This window comes from Elaeis guineensis, chromosome 6 (genome assembly GCF_000442705.2).
Source record: "Elaeis guineensis isolate ETL-2024a chromosome 6, EG11, whole genome shotgun sequence".
NCBI lineage: Eukaryota > Viridiplantae > Streptophyta > Magnoliopsida > Arecales > Arecaceae > Elaeis > Elaeis guineensis.
In genome coordinates this window covers 128,506,290-128,527,209 of record NC_025998.2, presented here as the reverse complement: position 1 = coordinate 128,527,209, position 20,920 = coordinate 128,506,290, and the positions used below count along the sequence as shown (strand labels likewise).

Sequence of the window (20,920 nt, the reverse complement as noted above, 5' to 3'; positions counted from 1 at the left end):
ATGGATATAATAGATATTTTATATAATTTTTTTAAAAAATAAATATCTGATCAAATATTAATAAATTTATAATAAATTATTTTATTATAATTAATTAAATAAATTAAAATTTTATTTTCAAAAAATTACTTCATGAAAAAAATATCCTTCTCACGAATCAAACGCTTCTTGAGCCGCTATGGGCAGCACAAGCTCGGCTCAACAATAGGTTGGTTCGCGCTTGGCTTAGTTAAGAAAAGAGCCGAGCTGGAACAAATTTTAAAGCTTGGCTTATAGATGAGTGGAGCCTGAAACACTTTGTCAGATATAGTAAGCAAACTTTGCTCGGCTTGACTAAAGCTCGGCGTAAAGCTTAGCCATGTTGAGCTGGAGTTACGTTCTTGAGTAGCGTGACTAGGTAATGAGCTGAGCCCAAGTAACACGGTACGGGGCTCGGGTCGGCTCATCTACTCCATGGTGGGAGGCTAAGAGTGTAAGCTAGGTTTCGGTAATGAAATCAATTTATGGTTGAAAGATATGGGAATCTCCCCCGCATGAACATGGAGAGAATCCTATGCTCATTAATAATAAAACAAGTAGGGCCTAAATTTTAATGATGAATTAATGCAATATATTACAGTAGTTTGATTTACTAATTGGTAGAGTAATTGCTACCAATCCCATACACTACTGACACTTTCTAATCTAAAATCACAATCATTTATGGAGATGTATCTTGATATATAAAAATCAAAATGGGCATTCTTAATTTAAAACTTATGCTAGTCGACAAATTTGGATTTTGATGGTGCTTTTTTATTGCCATGAAACTTGTGATATAAACATGAGCAAAATCAACCTAGCTTGTCCAACTTAGCTGGACATAGCCTGATTTTTGCGGCGCATAGGTTGAAGTTTCTAACATCACATATTGTACGAAGAATATTAGTCTGGATAAATTTTTTGTGCACTGTGAGTGGTGCACGTCGAGTGTGAGCGGTGCAGCTTGACGTGCACCGTCCATGGTGATTAACAGCGTGAAAAAAAAAAATATTTATCTGATTTCGTGCTCAAGCCAATCACTGCGAACGGTGTGGCTGCACAAAGAATTTCTCGTAAGCCCGAATTAAGGTGAAGATGAGCTCAGGTTTTAAAGGAGAAATGCTTAGAAAATTCTTATTTAGCTTTAGATGTGTTGGTAGGGTCAGGCATGATGTTCCAACTTGACCAAATCCCATCAATAGCTTGACACTCGACGGTTTTGGAGGTATCATGTAGATCAGCATGAACTTTTTGGTAGCCTAAACCTGATTAACAATCTCAATAAGCTTGGGGAGACCAAGCATGATTTTTTGGCAAGTTCAAACCCAATCGATCGTGTATTTAGAGAGATCAGACATGATGTTCCTAACGGATGGAACTCAATAAGCAATCTTTGGAATCACATTTATGTCCCAGCATCCATTGATCAAAGAGGACTCATTTTATCAATCTATTCAGCCTAAAGTCAAAGATATGTTGATGATAAATACCTAAAGTATTAATATCACAACAATCTCTGATTTTTTTTTCTCATTATTGTTGATGTTGCCGTTCTTGTTACTAAAAACTAGATACTATCATCATCATCATTGTTGTTGATGTTGCTATTGTTGTTGGTATTATTATTATTTGGTTTATAACTTTGGAGTCGGGAAGAAACATGAACCTACCTTATTCACTATGACCCTTTTGGTCCACTATTTTTTAATATGTTATTTGAGGGGGCCTCGGAGCAAATGATGTTAGTAATCAATATTAGTGAAAAGAGGAAATTATCCAACGATGAGAGCCAATATTGGACTAGGTTTGGTAGCATAATAATTTGTGTCGAATAATAATAGTACAGAGGTTGGATAGTTGTTATGTAATTGGTTCAACTACTTTAGCCAATAAAATTTAATTATATTCTCTAATCTCAAAATTGCTCAGGTCTTATTTTTGGATCTTGTTGTGTCTGACTAGGCCCCAACCTGCCACATGTCTTGACTAATGTACGATTAATTATGTTGTATCCACAGTTGAAAATCATGGACTCTCTAATAAGTCTATAATCCATTTTATAATCCACAGTTAATTAATCATAAGTTCTGAGCTAGGTCATATTGGATCTTATCAGAGGTTGGGCTGGGTTTTGGGAAGATCCAATTTAGTTGTTGCTAAAACATAATTCTACCTTGTTTGGCTGATTTGAGGCTATCCGTAGCATTCTAGTCCAACATTTTTATTGCGGATAAATTATCAAAATGTTGCGAATTCAAACATGATATGATGCTGAAAATATGATAAAATTTACGTGAATCAAATGGTGTAATGGTAGATAGTGTAACTTTGCCACCAAAGTAGGTATGTTTAAAAGTTTAATTTAGGATCTAGCAAGAAATATACTGTTTGTAAACCTATGAACAGTTCTTTCATCTATATAGAAAGATAGATAAAAATTATTTGATGATTATTGATACCCGGATGCTATATAGATGCAAGGATGGTAGAATTAGTTATAGGTCGTAGTATGGACCATATATTGCAGTCTCGGTACATAAATGAAGTGTGGACCAAAATATAATTGAAGGAACATGGATGGGCTTGTTGTTAGTTCTTCATTTTTAATATAATTTGAATAGTTACGCTGTCATTATATGAAAATATAAGCTATAAATTTGTCTATCTCCGATGATTGGTTAGTTCTACTCAAAGTGCTTGGACCAGTTTGCTTGGACAGCTCTGCTTTGCGTTGTAAGGGTTGGTAAAAAGTAGGTTGAATCGCAAACTTAATTCATATCAATTTTTTTGGATTGGTTTATATTATTATTATTTTTTTAAATTTAGTTTGCTTACGATTTGAAAAAAAAATCTTGAATAAAAAAACTTTGATTTTTTTAGTTTTTTTTAAAAAATCGATTGAAACCAACCCGACCCGCATCAATCCAGCTCATGTGTATAAGTACAAATGTATATTCAAACCGATCCAACCCAACCTATATATGTCTATATATAAATTTTATTTTTTTAATATAAAATTTAGTATCAATCTGATAAACCCAATTAAATTGAACTGAATTTTTTCGAATCAATTTCAAGTGGTTTTTGTAGATGCTCGATTCAATTTTAATTTTGGTTTGAGGAATCGGTTTAAATTGGTTCGCTTTGAGGTTTAGTTGCAAAAATGACTCAACCTGACTTGTCCACATCTTTTGTTGTGAGTCCGATGTGAAAGTAGAAAAGAAAATATCAAAGATCACCGCACTTTGTTCACCGAAGGCTCCTTTAATATTTAAGTCAGGCAAAGATTTTAGGGAACAGTAAAGGCTTGAGAAAAAGTAAAAGAGCATAAGGGTGCATATACTTGAAGGTCTCCTAGGTGTTGTTTAAATAGGATAAGGGTCGGTGTATGTTAATAAGAAAACAAACGTGTGCTTTAATTGCTCAGTAACCACTGACATGTTATGTGTATTATTGGGTTTAACTATGTGAGACATGTTTATAGCTGAGCTATAATGGCTGTCCATTAGATGAGATTTAACAATCATTATGGCATTTTTAATGAAGGCTATATGATAAGCTTTCATTAGTAGATTCCACCGACAAAGGATAATCTCGTTATTTTTTTCTTTCCATATATACATACCATAAATACTCCAACTATAGAAAGGAAATCGCAATGTAAACTCACATTGAATTCCTTAAGACATCTTTCTCTGGATTGAAATTTTCAGATCAAGCTTACATCAAAAAAAAAAAAAAAAATTCAGATCAAGAAAAAGCAAAAGCTAGTCCAGCTTATAGTATATAAATCCTTCTCATATTTGGCCTAATGGTTCCACTCACCCTGAGCTAGCCCTCTTTTGATTTTGGTATTTTACTTAAAACTTTTCCATATGTTTTTCCTTATTTTTTTCTTCCTTGCCCCTCTATCTCTAGCCCTTTTTTTTTTTTATGGTAGCATATTAAATTCTAGCAAAACTTGACATAAACCATGATTAGTTTTAGGTCTAATGATCTATTCACATCCTATGCTTCAATAAAGAAGAGAAATCTCTGGGCAACAAAAGGTCTAAAAACAAAGACAAACCTCATTGTTAAATGGATTGGCTACATGAGCAAATTATGATATATTTAGCCATACTATCTGTTGCTGCTTATTTCATTGAAGTTGGAAAGCAAGCAACTGGGCTTTGCATAGTGGTACTGAAGTGACCTGCAAAATAATATAAAGTCTGAAAATTTTCACTCCGGCAAAAATCCTTTGACGCTCAAATCAGGATCAAAGAACAGAAAAAACAGCAATTGATTCTCTAAGAGGGTTCCTTATCTGGATCCTCAGGACTTTAGTTATTTATAAAGGATGTGACTGAACAACCATGGAAACATACGGTTCTAAGGTTGTCGGACTGTTGGATATGCTGCTAGTGGCGAGATATTCTAGTCCTTATCTACTCCTACGAGATATGGAGAGTTAGTTATATCTGAACTTATCCACTCAAATGAACAACTGCTACACGTGCTAGAAAATTGACTATTCGAGATAACGGAGAAAATGCACTTACTAGATGGGTCACACATCAGACTAGATATACATAGCTCAGCTCTACATACCTTAGCTCGATGGTTGGATCGACAACCACGAAGATAGCTCGCTGGTCTGAGATATTCATGATAACACACTGATCTGAGGTATCTACGATACCACCATAATACTATCTTTTATTTGCAGTATAATTTTGTCAAACTTTTTAAGAAAGTGAAGGAGGTGCATATGCATGTAATCACATATATATACATTTTTAGAAATGCACCATTTAGGATTTGAACTTACAATCTTAGTTGTAAAACAATGGAATATAATAAAAAATACAAGCACTATTTCACAATATAATTTTTTCTAACTTAGAAAAGATTACCCTTGCTTGCTTGTATTGCGGCTCGCTATTATCTTGTTAGGGAAGGAATTATCATCTTTTTTGCTGAATAATTTTTTACACACTTCAAACCTTTGCTTGGATGAACATGTCAAGATATACAGTTACTCCAAGTACGCTAACAATTATTTTAATACCCAGAAAAGGAAAACTAATCAAATTATACCAAACGTAAGCAATCTACTTATCAATTGGATAAATGAGTGCACTAAACAACTTTAGGCCTCAATTCTGTCTAATCTAGTAATCATGTGATGGATCCTGCTGAACATATAGTTAATAATTTAGACACAATAAATTCCATAAATTTTTGTTCCTGTGGTTGACTCACACAACCGATGGCAAGTCCCTTTCCCAATCTTTCTATCATCAAATGTGCGAAAACCACCATCCTTTGAAAAAAAGAAACGAAAAGGGGAAGCTCTCAAAACCGGCTTAGCTAAAGAACCTTCTTGTCTCCTGATATTTTTACTCATATTATTCTACATCATGTCTCTAACATAATCTCAACCGTTCATCATCGCAGATTTATACTCATGCAACGGTCAGAGATCATCAACGGCGTAAACATAACAATATCCGGGAAGAAGATTATCCATAACACGCTGATAACCGGAGAGGCCCAGGGCGAAGTGGAGTCCGGCTAGGCTACGCGCTCTTTTTTTTTTTTTTCCTTCTTTCGTTCCTTTTTTTGCGCTCTCTTTCATCGGCGATAAATCCAAAGGGGGTTTAAGGGGTTTCGATTCGAGAAAATCTTTGGATTTTATCCACCTCGATTGCGCTTATCTACGGGTATTCTTCGATTCCTCGCCGTTTCCTACTCGTCGAGGTACCTTTCTTCTCTTTCTTGCTTCTGTGACTCGGGGATCGGAAGAGATGAAGTGGGTTTTGGGTATGAGGCTCTGCGTCAAAGTTTCTGATTTGCTTGCGAGTTTTGGAAGGGATTTTTGATTATTTTGTTGGGGATTTATGTTTGAAAGATTTTTTTTTTTTTTTTTTTTTTTGTGGAAAAATAGAGTCTGGCCTACTGGCTTTTGGCCGATAGGAAGCATAGCAAGAGATGACTAGGAGGAAAGAACTAATTTTATTTAGATTTTGATTTGTTTTCCCATCAATTTTCGACTTTTTTTTTTTTTGATTGGGTTGTTGATGAATTGCCATCATCGAAGCTCTCTTTGTGCTGTTTTTTGAAGTTTGTGGGAGACTTTTTTTTTTTAAAAATAAGCACTTTAATACTTGTATTGTTATTATTTATGGTCTCAAAGATGACTTATTTATTTTTTTAGTTAATTTTGGGTAGTCTTCAAGTAATTGGTAGCCTGGTTGTAGGATTATGTCCGTTTTAGAGAAATTTTTGGTGCGTTCGTTCATTCGGGCCTTAAAGAATGTGGTCTTTTGCCATGGTTTGCTTTTATTTTTGAATTTATGTAAACCCTCTTCTTTGTTGGGTATTGATGAATGACGTGATTTCTTGTCTTGCAGAAAGTGAGTGAAAGGAGGGGGGTTCAGGCTCAAATCTGTGAGCGGAGCTCCTCTCTCGTAACAAGTTTGAGTCTGCTTTACTACTACGGGAACAAGTAGCTTTCTTTTGGGATTGCAAGTTGTGTCTTTTAGTTTTTACTCCAGAGAACTACTACCAGAGGTTAATCGGAAACAAGAAAGGGAACTGTGGTTATGGGTTCTGTTTTTTGCTGTTTGCGCGCTGATGATTATGAAGAAAATGAAAATCCCAATACTCCTGTCTGCAGCAGCTGCTTTGCTCAGCAGATTATAAACGTGGTATGTTCCAAATTTTAGTTTGTGATATACTTTAGTTTTGTTCTAATAACCACTATGTTGGGATTATGAATTTCTGTCATCCAAGTTACTATTTTTGTCTTGCCCATGCGCCATGAAGAACCTACACCTTTTAGCTTCATTCAAGATTCTTCCTATTTTCTCATAATTATGATATATAAGATGATTAATCAGGATGACTTGATGCAACTTTAAGATATTTAATGAAGGTAGAATACATCATCTCCACAAGATGACAGCTCCATCATTTAATTCAAGTTATATTACAGTCACACTATACTATTTATTTAGTTTTGATGTTGTATTGCCATCTAAAAATCTGGGAGCACATTAAGTAGCAAAAGCCAAAGAGAGAGGAATGCTAAAGTATTTTGATATTGCATTGCACCTCAACAGATCAAGTCTGAGACTTGCATAGTAGTTAACCTTTTTGACATTTCATTATCGTAACATTTAATACAAATTCTAGCATGCTTGACAAACAGGGAAGAGAACCACATTCTATGTAGCATATCCTGAAAAAATGAAGGTTTCCCAACAGTTCTAGGGTTTAAAGTTTGCAATATTCACATCCTTTTCTTTCCTTTTAATTTTGGTTAAATAGATGAGTGTTTACTGCAAACAAGAGGCACTAGCATGTGGTCCATAATTTCCTACGTGCATGATAAATATGACACTATGGAGTCGGCATCTATGTGATCCAGTCATTGAAGCTAATATCTTTGTTTATACTCAATTGAGATATATATAGGGACATAATGTCTCATTTGAGACCAGTGTCAGGAAATTGTTTGAGATTGTCGGGTCATATGCAGCAAAGACAATGAAGCTGTTGAGGGTTGATGTCCTGAATACTTGTTGAATGATTGGAGAGGATCAAGAAATACTAGATAATACTTCAATGGAGGTCATGAGAAAAAATTGTAAACATTTCCAATAAACCTTGCTCTGCACTTATGCAATGTATGACTTGTCTAGCTGACACCCCAGTTGATGAAATGTGTCTGACTGGTTAAATTTATGTAAGTTAAAATGTGAAAAAGCTCGTATATGTTCATTTCAAAGAGGCTTTAGCTACTTGTATTGTCACCACTGCAATTTCACATGACCAAGATGCTAGCATGATGATTTTCCACCAAATCTATTCTAGATCAAGAAAATATCTGAAGCTTCGACCTGATAAAGCTCTCTCTCTCTCTCTCTCTCTCTCTCTCTCTCTCTCTCTATATATATATATATATATATATATATATATATATATATATATCTGTTGGCATAGTAACTTTTGGCGAGTTTGATGTTGTTGAAAATAATAATCTTATGGATTTTAAACAAAAAAAATGAACTCATTGGAGATGCAGGTGGATTTGGCCAAACCAGAATAATTTAATGCATCATGAATCTGACATGAACCCCAAAAATAAATTGGCAAGTCCAAGTCATTGAGTTTTAAATCTAGATTCTGTGTGACAATAAGGGATTGTTAGCTTGTCTTTGAGTTTTTTCCAAAACAGACAATCTGAAAACATGATTTTTTTTTGTAAAGGATGTTCTGGGAAAAATAAGGAAGAACCGGTTTTTTTTCATAAAATTCATTTTTCAGATTTTATGACCTGCCAAATTTGGTAAAGAAGATTTTATGGAAAACAACCAATCAACCATTTTTGTAAGACTCCTTCACTTTGACTATTTTGTCTACCTATTTTAGTAGAACTTATCAACTAACCAGCCCTCAAGTCTTGCAGAGTTAGATTCAATCCATTATAATTAAATAGATCTGAATCAGAATTGCCGAACTGTAAATTAGACCATCAAACTTGGCTTGAGTTGGACTCAACCCCTATGGGTTGATTCCAGCTCTAAATCCTAGATCCTTATCCAATTCATACTAGGTTTTTTCCATGGAGTCGAACTACATTAGGCTTGTATGCATCTATATTTCTACCTTCACTTATTATTATTATTATTTTTCTGCATGACCCACTTTCTTTCATGTTGCTTTTTTAAAAATCAGTTTTGTGCTATGCATTTACCAAACATCAAACATGTGAACAGTTGTTGCCCTATAAAAAATTCAAAGAAAATGCTCTTGTTAAGCCATTTTGGGAAACCAAAAACAATGCTATGCCCTAGTTGCCAGAATTTGGTGTGGGTGCAGGGAAGTGGATTTTTAAGATATGCTTGTAGTAAGGAGGCGCTTAGGGAGTGGGTACGAGTTGGAGATTCCAGGAAGATTCCAAAATTGGTGTATTACCCTAGGTAGAAGCTTCCAAAGGCTAACTGCTAAACAAGCTATATGCTTTTGCCACTGTTAGTTGGTATTGCAAGCTTACTTTTAAAATAACTTATTTAGGCTGTTCACATTTAACTGTTAGTAAAGCATTCTAATTAAATGCACGCCTATAACCCTTCAGAAGGCTTGTTAAAGGCTGAAGTAGAGTGAAACTAACACCTTGTGAGTCAAGTAGTTGAGGTTTTGGCCAGCAGGACATTCCGCAGGACACTGGGATGGGATACCATCCTATGTGTCGGGATAGGACTCTTCCGCTAGCGTTTCAGCATCCCAATCGAGACGTCTTGGGATTTTATCTCTTTCAAGTGTCGGGATGGAGCGGGACGTCCATGCATCCAATCCCACGAGAAAATCGGGATAGTCCTGTCCCACGGGATTTAAAATCATGGTTCTGGCCATAACTAATATTTTATCTGTCTTTGAAATTTGCATGCTTGTCATAGGTATATCAGTGCGACACATGAAGGTTTAACATTTCTGTACACAGCTTGCTAACTACTGCTTGTTTGCCATGGTGTTGTAGATCCAGTGACCCGGAGGTACTTTGTTGTTTTTCCTTGGTAGAACCTGGATATATTTCAGGTTATATCATTCAGTTCCTTCAGGTTTTAAACCTTGCATGGTTGCTAGCGGTCTTAATTTGTTCTATCTTAATTTATTTTGTCAAGATTTTCAACCATACATCTCATAAGGATTCAGGTTGAAGCAATACTTCACTTTTTGTCTAAACTATACTGTTGTAATACAAGAGTCCATGCTTCTATATGTCATGGAAGTATGTTTTAGCATATTGTTTGCACTTATTTCATGTGAAATTGTGAATAATTGTGATCTTCTAGATTTTCATGTTACTATTTACTCGTACAAACCCATGATTCTTCTGTTTCATCTCTCTTGACTTCTTTATTCTTGAAATCTAGGTAATTAGAAATCATTTCTTTAGTATGTAGAAGCAGTATATGCTTGAATCAGTTTTTGACTGATAATATTGCAATGTTGTCATTGTCATGTTTTGGAGGTAATATACAAGGGCCTCAGTATTTGGCTAAATTTTGATTCCAAGAAGCAAATAGTTTTGAATCTTTTGATGCATTGTGGCTACTACTGAAGTGAGAGAATATTTAGAGAATCAGTTTTATTTGAGCATTATGTGTGAATAATGAGCCTTATTTCTGTTTTTTCTTTGTATTATCTGCAGTACATTGCATTATTTCAAAGAGAACAAGTGCGTGTTTCCCCTTCATCTGAGCAGGGAGCAGCTTCTTTAGCCTCTCCATCTCTCATTGAAGGAAATTCCATAGTTGATACTTACCATCCTCCTCCAAGGCCTTTACCTTTTGACGATCCTAGATGTTCCCAGTTACAGCATCGTCATGGGCTTGTGTCAAGGGGCAATAAAGGATCGGCTCATTTCCATGAGGTTTCTCAACCAATCAGATGCAACAATGATACTGACAAAGAATCAACAGGCACAGCAAAATCGTGGGGTAGATCTGACTATGAAGGGGGACCCAAGATATGCTGCCCTGAGTCTTCACTGGATCACCTGTCAACAGAAGTGGCAAGTGCAGTTCCATATGTTTATTCTTCATCTGAAGATGAAGATGTGTGTCCAACTTGCCTTGAAGGTGCATTTCAAGAAGCCAGTTCTATACACTCTTCATTCTAGATACCACGCATGACTAGTTTATTCCATTGAATGAGATGAACTTGTTGATTTCTTAATGTACAAGAACTTTAGAGTGTAAGGTAAGGTATAGCAAAACATGCCAAATTGTTAAGAAGAAAAGAATATGTAAAAGCTAACTGCTTGGAGTTCATAATGCTCAGGTAAGATCTTGCCACACATCTTTAATCCTTAGGAATAATCTTAACTTCCAAAACAAAAACAGTTCCAATTCTGGCAGGATTATTGTCTTGCATATATCTTCATTTTCATTATCTCTGGCTACACTAAATATTCCCATTATTGCTTGAAAATGGATATGAGAATAAGATACAGACATATATCCAAGTGTTTGGCTTAATGAGAGGTAAAAAGAGAGATACAGTAATCTATAAGTTCACATATAAATTTAACTAAAATACATATATTTATACCTTTAAGTATTATATTTCAAACATTAAAAAGAAAATGCTACAAAGATTTTTTTTTTTTGACAAATCTTGAAGAAGAACAATTACTCACTCCTAATATCCAATTAGAGGAACCAACTCATTGTTGGGAGAGTTCAACTCTTTCAATCTTTGAAAGTCACTACCAAAGAATTTTGTGGACTTGTTTGGTTCATGGAAAAAATTTTCTTCTTTGGAATGTTATTTCTGGGAAGTTGATTTTTAGAAATAAGATGTCTAGAAAATAGTTTTGGCATGTTTGGTTGATCATAGGAAAGTGACTTATTTTTGAATGGTTTATGTTTGGTTAAGCATTTATTTTCTAAAGAAAATTGTATAAAATACCTATTATATCTTTAATAAATATAAGATCATATCTTTTTGCTCTTAAACTTTATATAAATATTAATATAAATATAATATTAATATAATTTAAAAATTTTAATACAATATTTATTAATATAGATATTAATATATTATCAATATAGATGTTATATTAATATTTATATATTAATATATCAATATTTATATTAATATAATATAAGAGGATGGTATTAAAAAGATATTTCGAGAAAAAAGGGCCTTCAATTCCCATTCCATGGGAATTCCAAGACCCACCTCTCCCATGGGTTTTTCTTTCCCATGAAACATGGGAATTTTATTCCTATGGGAGGGTTTTTTTTTTTTTCCCTAATCTCTTTCCTTTGGAAACTCTAGCCAAACAAGCGGAATATTTTCTACTTCCCAGGAATCACACTTCCCCCTCTCTAATTTCCACGAACCAAATGAGTCTTATAAGTACCCAAGTATCTGATATATATCTAATATGGGTTTTGGGAGCTAGATGCGAGTATCCAGGTAACACCGAATATTCCACTTATGGAATGAGCAAATTGCTTTATTTAGCATATATCGAGTTAGCCATGAAGCAGGTTATGTGTGATACTGGTTATGCTACCTGCATGTGCCTTCTCTGATTAGGAGCGGCATTGATAGTTGAGAATTAAGAAGCCTTTTCCAAAGAAATTCAAAGTTATTTATACTGTGATGGTAAAATTTGCTACATGCAGTGAGACAATGTTTGCTGGTGCTTCTGATATATTCTGATATCATGCACATTGCCATGGCTAATTTCTGGATGAAACAAATCTTGATAAAGGACTGTCTAAATGTGTTTTTACGTTATGCTGAAATTTCCTATCTGTCTTGTGCTGAATTTTCTTGGAAGTAGATATGGTAAGCAAATATCTCTTATACACAATATGCTGATCTAATGCAGACTTCAGTAAGCTTGTAGCATTCAATCTAAGCGTTTCTTTTCTCTCCTGATTTTGTGTGCAGAGTACACATCTGAGAACCCAAGGATCATACTGCAGTGCACTCATCATTTCCACCTCAGCTGTATATACGAGTGGATGGAGAGAAGTGAAGCCTGTCCTGTTTGTGGGAAGGTGACTGGCTTCCCCATTTGGTGCTTCAATTCGTTTAGTCTTCTCAGCTGTATTTCTATTCAATTACTGCTTTTGGATTACCTATATCAATTTTAAATCAATTTTCAGGTTCAAAATGCAGCCATGAGAAGTTTTATATAGGGCACTGGTAGTGCAAATCTAATTTAGTGAGAAATAGATAAAATTTGACCTTCAATTGTGGGTTCCATCATTATTTTTTCATTCCTAACATTTTTTGTCAACCAATTATTGGTCCTATCCTGATAGTGTTTTTGGTCAACTTTTAAGTGTGGAATATTCTTCAGCATAGCAAGAAGATTTATTACATGGCTAATCTTTGGAAAACTAATTATTTACGTTGGGTGATGTACATGCTATAGTTTTTTTTTTTTAAAAAAAAAAAATTTAGGTCCTTCTAAAGGATATACAAGCTTGTGAAGGTTAATATTACCTTTTGCCCCTTTAATATTAACTTACATGGCATCATTAAATAGCTTGTAAATTAATCCTGGAATATGCCAAGTTGTCTGTGACTTGGGTCTTTCCCCGTTTGCATGGATTGTAGAGATTCACTTATATAAGCCTATCCTGAAGCTTGAAAATATCATTTATGAATAGTGCAAAGTAATCATTGGTAGTTAGGATAGAGATAATGAAGCATATTAAGACATTTGCAGGGTATATTTTCAGAAGAATGAGGTTCTGGGGAAAAAAAAAAAAAAACATAGCTTGATTTTAGTCTGAAATATAGAATTGATGTTGAAGGTTTTTTTGTACAAAGAAAGAAAAAAAAAGGTTTTGGTAAATCTTTTCACAACAAAATTGGGATGATTTTGCATGTGCTGTACCAGTAAAAACTGGACAAAACACTGAGTAGGTGGAGATATAAGAGGGGGATTGCCAAAATTTTCTATCTTGTACCGTGTGTCTCTGCCAAGATCGTTACTTATTACCCCTAGCATTTTTCTCCTGTCATTTTCTGGTTCTCCTTCCTTAAAAATCACACTTGCCAGAGATGGAGTATGCATATATACCCATGTTTTCCATGCCACAATACACACACCATATCATTGTGCTGCCACTAAAAAATACATGACCAGGTTGGTAAGGCACGTTTCCCCTTTTTATCTTCGGCAAATGTTGTTAATTGCTTTCTACTGGCAAATAGACTTGCTTTCAACTTTTCATATATGTTACTTGACAAACTAGACCAATCTGCTATCATTAAACATACTGTGGAGGCGATAGTTGTTACAAATGAGTATTAAACATGCACCATACTTACTAAAAGAAGCCCAAATATTGTAACATAGATTAATATCGTATCATATCAAACAGATGGTTACAGTGAAAAGCTAAAGAAAAAGATTTGAAGAGATTTTGGACATTGAAAAAAAAAATTGATGGTAATGAATTATTCAACTTTGGATATTGCTAGTCTGGCCATATATAGACATGTATCAGCCTATAATTTGGTGATTTCTGTGGCACAAAATCGTCAGTGATCGAGATTGTTGGCATACCAATACAAACTGAAAATGATACGCACTTCCTGTATCATGTTGGGGAGTGTTTGACCTTAGCACGAAGCTGTATCCGGTGCTGTGATATGAATTCATCATTGTATGATGCAATCTGAGGTTTTTATAGCATCATAAAGCTCTTCTTGGAGTACTTGCTGTGCATCTTATCATTCTGTCAAGACATGTTGCTTTGCAATCCTTTTGAGGAAGTGGTCGAATCACTACCTCTTTCATTGAGAGAATGAAAAAAGGGTGTACAGGAGAGGGGGCACCCTGAAGAGAGGTGTTGTCATGCAATCTCTCTTGTGCTTTTCATCATATATTGCTATGCCTCTAATCTGTTTTTCTCCTTTAATGACTGTAACTTTGTTGTTTTTGACAGGTGATGATTTTCAATGAAACGGCATGATCTCTTGTGGATCTTACTTTTGTGTGATGGCTTGGTGGTTAACTTTGTGAAGTGTAAATTTCTTGTGAATATGGAGGTGAAGCCATCAAAAAGTATAGGTCAAAGGTTGTCTAAGTTCATGCTATACGTTTATTTTCACATTACATTTGTTATTGGTATGATTTTTTTTTTTTTTTTTTGGGAAGTTGATTTATTTAAGAAAAGCCTGACCTGCTGGTAGAACAGTCACATTGGTAAGTTGACATTTGGACTTGGGTTTTCTTTTCTTGTTCTTCCTTTTCTTTTCTTTCTTTTTTTTTTTTTTTTGGATAAACGGGATGGATCATACATATCTAATATGACCACTTCCCACGAAATCAAGAAAATGAAAAACGGATCTGTAAAGATAAATTAGAAGAATCCATCCAAACTGCAAAGTATGCTGCCGGAGTGTCTGCAATGTTCTTTCCTTTTCTTTTCATCAGGTATGTAGCAGACTTGAGCAGAGGTTGCATTTTAGAATGATATCAAGTTTCCTGCTTATTGTAGCTCTTCGGGGCAGCTCTTCAGGGATATTTTTGATTTGGCATGATGAGCTACAGTTCCAGTCTCTTTCTCTCTCTCTCTCTCTCTTTTTGAAGTACAAACAGACTATTATATCATGAAATTCTTTCCAATCAAATAATTAAAATAAAAATTATTATTTTTATTTTTATTTCAAAATTAAATTTTTATTTATTTTTATTTTGTTTTTGGAATGTAACTCTCCCGGCCATCAATTTTCGGCGGTAGTGTTTCAGTTACAACTGTGATAATCTAATTTGTCACATGAATCTTAAAGTGGTCAAAAAAAAAAAAAAAAAAAAAAAGAAAAGAAAGATATAGCGAAACGAAGGCTCTCAATGGGTTCTTATTCCTCATCGAGTCTAGCTAGGATTCGGATTCCTAGGATTAGCAAACTTCTAGAAAATCCTTTATCTGCTTTCTCCCACCAAAGCCGTCCATGATGAGTCCAGTTATCTTCTCTTCTTTCTTCTTTTTTTTCTTCCATTAAAATTGTGGACTATCTTCGTTATGCCAACCAAAAATCATTGTTGGAGACATCACCAGAGCTTGGGGTAAGCACAACTTTTCTTCCTCTCTTTCTTTTTCTTCTTTCCATGCCTTCATGCATGGTCGCTGGTTGTCGATCTTGCCAAAAAATTCATCAAAAGAATATTTTATTTTTCCTCTATTTTTGATTAAATTTTTTTTTTCCAACCATCGCCGCTGTCACTCATGATGCCACACCCTTGAGTCGTGACATCTTATCTATTTGCTGTCTTCTTCAAAGATTTTGGTCATCGATGATCGGTTAATAATTGAAAAACTAAAAAAAAAAGATGAATTTTTTATTTTTTTAATTTTATTTTTTTGTTTTTGATTACCGACCATCTCTTGCTCTGCGATTGCTGGTCGCCTGCGTCGTCACCTACTCTTAGACTTTCGGCGATGAACCACCAGCCACCAACCCACTTCCTCTTTTGTTCAGCTAAAGAAAGAAAGAAGAAAAAAGAAGAGGAGAAGAGAAGAGAAAAAAAAAAAAGAAAATAAGAAGAGAAAGAAGTTCTCTCTTCTCTCTTTTGTGCCTCTCTACGATTTTCTTTCTCTTATATCTCTTTCCTTCTACTTACTCTCTCTAAATGATGATGGGATTCTAGATATTATTTAATCTCTCTATTTTCTCTCTTTAAAAAGATATAGGGACTCCAATATCGGGCCATCTCTTCTTTTTTTAAGATTTTATATTGATCCTGACAAGGTGACCCCAAATCGATTTGGTGTTCAGACAGTTTGTCGGACCGACCATTCGATCAATGATCGTTTTTTCTTATGATTTAATCCTATTGAATTCATGGAATAGAAGTTGGTTATGTTTCAGATATTTTAAATAGGATTACTTGATTCTTTACGCTTCTTATTTATTTTTAAATTATTATATTTTCTATATAAATAATCTGTTATTAATAAAATTATATTGTTATAAAACAAAGATCAGTATATGCGATATGAAAAAATATATTTTATTATGATCATTGATTTCATAAATATATTTTATGAAAATAGTATGTTTATAAAGCATGAATTTTGTTGTTTTTTCATCTATGCACATGTATATTTTAAGAAAAGATATAAAGATTTCAAAGGCTCTTAAATAGCTATGAATGAATTTCTATGAAAAGATTAACATCCAAAGCTGGCATCCATAAGAACACAAGCTTTGCCGGTAGGTAAAAATTTGATATGTGAGATAAGAATTCTATCGATTAAGAACACTGATCTTGTCATAGGTATAAAGTGACCATAGCATGAATATCTAAGAGTAATATTTTAAAACATGACATGAACGCACGATAAGAATGACGTACGAATTATGTCTATGAAATTTTATGATTTATGCATACATGATTATCTTTATGATTTATTTTATTATACGCTCTATAAAATATCTTATCGTTATAATATTTGTTATTTTTTAAATATTACATTATCATAAAAAAATTTATATTTGATCTGATAAGGAAGCATAGGTTTTACTTACTGAGTTGATGTAGCTCATACTTCTTTTTTTTTTTTATAGAGGAATAAAGTTAAGAACAATGGAGGATTCAAGCTTGAGAGTCTGTATAGCAAACTTGAGAATTTTGTAGCTAAACTTAGTTTATTGAATGATCATAGATTTGTAATTGATTATTTATGAATTTTGAGATATAGATTTTGATTTTTGTATTGGGTTTAGATGCTCTGAAAAAAATTTAATTTATTTGCTTGATGAATAATAGAATCAAATCTTTTATTATATTTTATTTATAATAAATTTTAGCTGATTATGATTAATTAACTTTGTGTTATTGAGGGCAGCATCTCTCGATAGCATGATCATGTTATGTTCTGAATTTGGGGAGCTAGTTTGATGGCAGGCTGTTCAATCGGCATATTGTTTTCCATACAATGGAAAGCCTTATAATATAAGAGTAATTCTTTGTGCATCGCAAGTGGTACAATAAAATTGATGTGGAGCACATCGTCCAATTATATTAGACCATATAGTATAATTAATAATGAAATATACATTTAATGCCACTCAATTTTTTTTTGTCATATTTTTTCTAATAAAAATATTTTTTTCCGTTGTAGATCAAAGAAAGAATACTATTATTACTTCTTGATGCCTTATATAACTTCCTACGAGTATAACAGGATGCTTGATTTGATTGCTTCTCTCTTTTTTGATGAAAGGATGAAAACACCTCGACTTTATTATTTTATTATTACTATTTTTATATATTTTATTTTTTTAAAAAATAATATTTTATTATTATATTTTTTTCTTTCTTCTTTCTCTTTGTCCGTGGCTTCTCCATGCCCACCACCCCCCTCGGGCGGTGCCACTCGTGGCTCCTCTGCACTCCATCTCGGGCCCCTCCATCTCCCTATGCATCCCCCCTTCCAGCCACCCACAGTTCCTCTGCACTGCCTTCCCAACCCCACTGCCTGTGGCTCCCAATCCCCCACCCCCCCCCCACCTGGCACTATGGCTCCTTTACATGCCCCCATCCCCCTGCACGTTGTGCCCCCCTAGGCACTGCGGCTCTGCTGCACACCACCCTCCCACCCCTGACAGCCTGCGGCTTCTCTATGGTTTCCCACACCACCGCCTGTGCCCCCTCCTCCGACAGCCTACGGTTTCGTAGTAGTTCCCCACCTCCCCTCCGGCAGCTTGCAGCTTCTCCACGATTTTCCAGACCACCGTGCATCCCCCCCTTCGGTGGCAGTCCGTGGCTTCTCCATGGTCCACCCCAGCCCCCCAATCAAACCCCGTATGCCTCCTTCGCTTTTGGAGTGTCGCAACAAAACCTAGATTTTATTTGATTTCTTTTGATGAGGATAATTCCGTCTAAAAAAATTATTATGAATCAAAGATATAGTAATCTAGATAGCCACCTCTCCCAAAGGCAATCTGGATTGCCACTTAAAAAGTATAGTAAACGCAGTATGCAATGGGTCTACTTTAAATTGCCGGCAATCTGGATGGATTGCCAGCTACCAAATACAACTTAACGATATTAAACAGCCATGGCGGGATTCCGAAATCTTCATGTGAACACCCTATGATTTGGGGAGGGTGGGGCACTCCAAATTGCTAGTATACCAAATGCAGTGATCCAGTGGATCCACTTTAAATTATCGATAATCTGAATACATTGCCAGCTACCAAACGTAACATAATGATATTAAATGGTCGTGGCTAGATTTCGGAATCTTCATGCAAACACCCTATGATTTGGGAAGGATGGAAGGGAGATCCCTGAAGGAAAAATCGTCTTTTTCCTTTGTAGGATCTTCCAGATTTCATCAAATCTGAGATGGAATAATTTAAAAATTTTTATCCTACGCTATTTCAGATCAAATGTATGTTAGATCTAATTTTATTATCTGATATTTAAAATCTAAAATTAAATCTAAAAGTATGAGAAGTATAGACATACCTCAAGGGTAATCTGATTATTTTGTAGATGATCTTTGTACAGCCTGAGGTTCTGATGTAGCCACGCAAGCGCCTGACCTCTACTGGTATCTACTCGGGCAGGACCTGGAATGTCTTCTCACAAATCTACGCTCCAAAAATTAGATCTTTATCTGATTTGGAAGTGCTTCAGAACTCCTTCTGAAGTTGGAGCAGCAGTCTGTCGAAGATGTCCTACAGCCTTCCTGTTCCAGGCGTCACCACGCCTTTTCCTTGCACTAGATGAACGTCCAACTCCTTGGACGTGAAGAGGGGAGATAGGAGAGCAAGGAGGATGTGGAAAAGAAGGGAGGGGGCGGCAGCTATTGGGTTTGGTGCATAAAACAACTTCTTCCTTTAACTCTAGGCGCAGAAGGATTTATATAGACCCTGTATGCTGCGCAGTGCCACATCATTCAATCCATCAAAAAATTTCAATAAATTTTGAAAAAATTTTGATTGGTTGCTTGATGTCATCTGATCACATCAGATAAGAACCCAAGCCTCTATCTCAAAGTTGGCGCTAACACTGGATAAGGACAAAGAGAGGTTGGCGCCAAAGAGTCCAATCTTATCAAGACTCTCCAACCTTATCCACTTGGGGCGCCCACTTAATCCAATTGGGCTCGTGCCATAATTTGATTATGGCATCCAATTTGATGTGGTTTGGCTCTACAAAAATTTTTCAATAAGCTCTTGCCAAGTGGCCTTCAATTTAAGACCGATATATCAACTTTTGACAAATGTCCTAAAATAAAATTGGCAGGTGATAGGAATTAGCAGGTGCTTATCTTAAATTCATCTCATGAATTAAGACAAGCTTATTCTGAGCTAGACAAGCTTCATTTAGACTGAGAGAAACCTTTTCAAGGTTCTCTGGATGAGTCAAATCATATTTGGCTCAGTAGAGACAGAAAAGATTACACGAGGAGAAAGTTAGGTTCAATCGTGTGCTAGCATGATTTCCTTGAACCTAATTGGATCTTATCCAAATCAATTAGGTTAGCCTAATTGATGACATCCAGACCCTAACCCTTATTTGTGTGATCCAGTTAGGTTCAATTCTGTATGGTAATAAGATATGTCGTGATCTCATCATCGATATCATCGAAACTCTTTTCAATGGACCAGAACTCTTTTGATTCAGACAATTAGAATGATCGATCATCAATATCATTCTAATTGCATCCAAAATCCACCAGTGACACCTAGCAGTATGTGGTGGCAACCCATCAGAACTGAAGACGAACCTCTCGGTGCAGCTACCTGTGTGATTGAGTTCCTCTATCATGAGTCCCGACTGAATTAGGGTTAAGGTGAACTCGTCAAACCCAACATCAGTCATATGAATCAATCGATCGATGCGAGTCTGATGTGAAAATCCAATAAAAAACTTTTTTTCTATTATTTCACTCTGCCATGGCCTGATCATCATAGGACTACTCCTCTCATCTATCGAGATTGATAGATCCCATCTTGGTGCGACCTAGTTCCTACAATGAATATGTTACAGCCAATATACACCTCAGGGTTCCGAATGGCTAGAAGATCGAGTTATGGTGTAGTCAAACTATAACACACTCAAGGTGAACTGTTGATGCACCTCAGATCAAAGAACTAGATACACAACTGCAGCATTGAGCTAGTCATCGACGAGAAGGTAGACTTTCTTATGACTGCTTGAGATGGTCACGCTCAGTACTCTTGTTCTCAACAAATACCTATACTTTCGCTCCGGTGTCTCCACACCATAGACTCAAGACACATCTATCCTAAGGAAGCGATCGTACACCAACCTTCTGGATCTATCACCATCCTCGTGATGATCCTATGGTCAGGAGCTCTTTATGAGTTAGTTATGTAAATTCAT

The 20,920-nt window shown here is 35.3% G+C and overlaps 1 protein-coding gene across 1 annotated transcript; it reads left to right on the top strand.

The window, feature by feature from the left end:
* The first annotated feature begins 5,617 nt into the window (after positions 1–5,617).
* On the top strand, positions 5,618–14,786 carry LOC105046678 (E3 ubiquitin-protein ligase At3g02290). The gene is made up of 5 exons (XM_010925337.3): positions 5,618–5,766; positions 6,420–6,716; positions 10,226–10,655; positions 12,484–12,593; positions 14,499–14,786. The coding sequence occupies exons 2-5, from the start codon at positions 6,612–6,614 to the stop codon at positions 14,523–14,525; spliced, it is 672 nt and encodes a 223-aa protein (XP_010923639.1). The 5' UTR covers positions 5,618–5,766; positions 6,420–6,611; the 3' UTR covers positions 14,526–14,786.
* Positions 14,787–20,920: the final 6,134 nt, after the last annotated feature.

Coding starts and splice junctions, on each gene's coding strand:
- LOC105046678 (XM_010925337.3), top strand. CDS start 6,612: ATGGGTTCTGTTTTTTGCTGTTTGCGCGCTGATGATTATGAAGAAAAT. Junction 10,656..12,483: donor GTGTCCAACTTGCCTTGAAG/GTGCATTTCAAG, acceptor TTTTGTGTGCAG/AGTACACATCTGAGAACCCA. Junction 12,594..14,498: donor CCTGTCCTGTTTGTGGGAAG/GTGACTGGCTTC, acceptor TGTTTTTGACAG/GTGATGATTTTCAATGAAAC.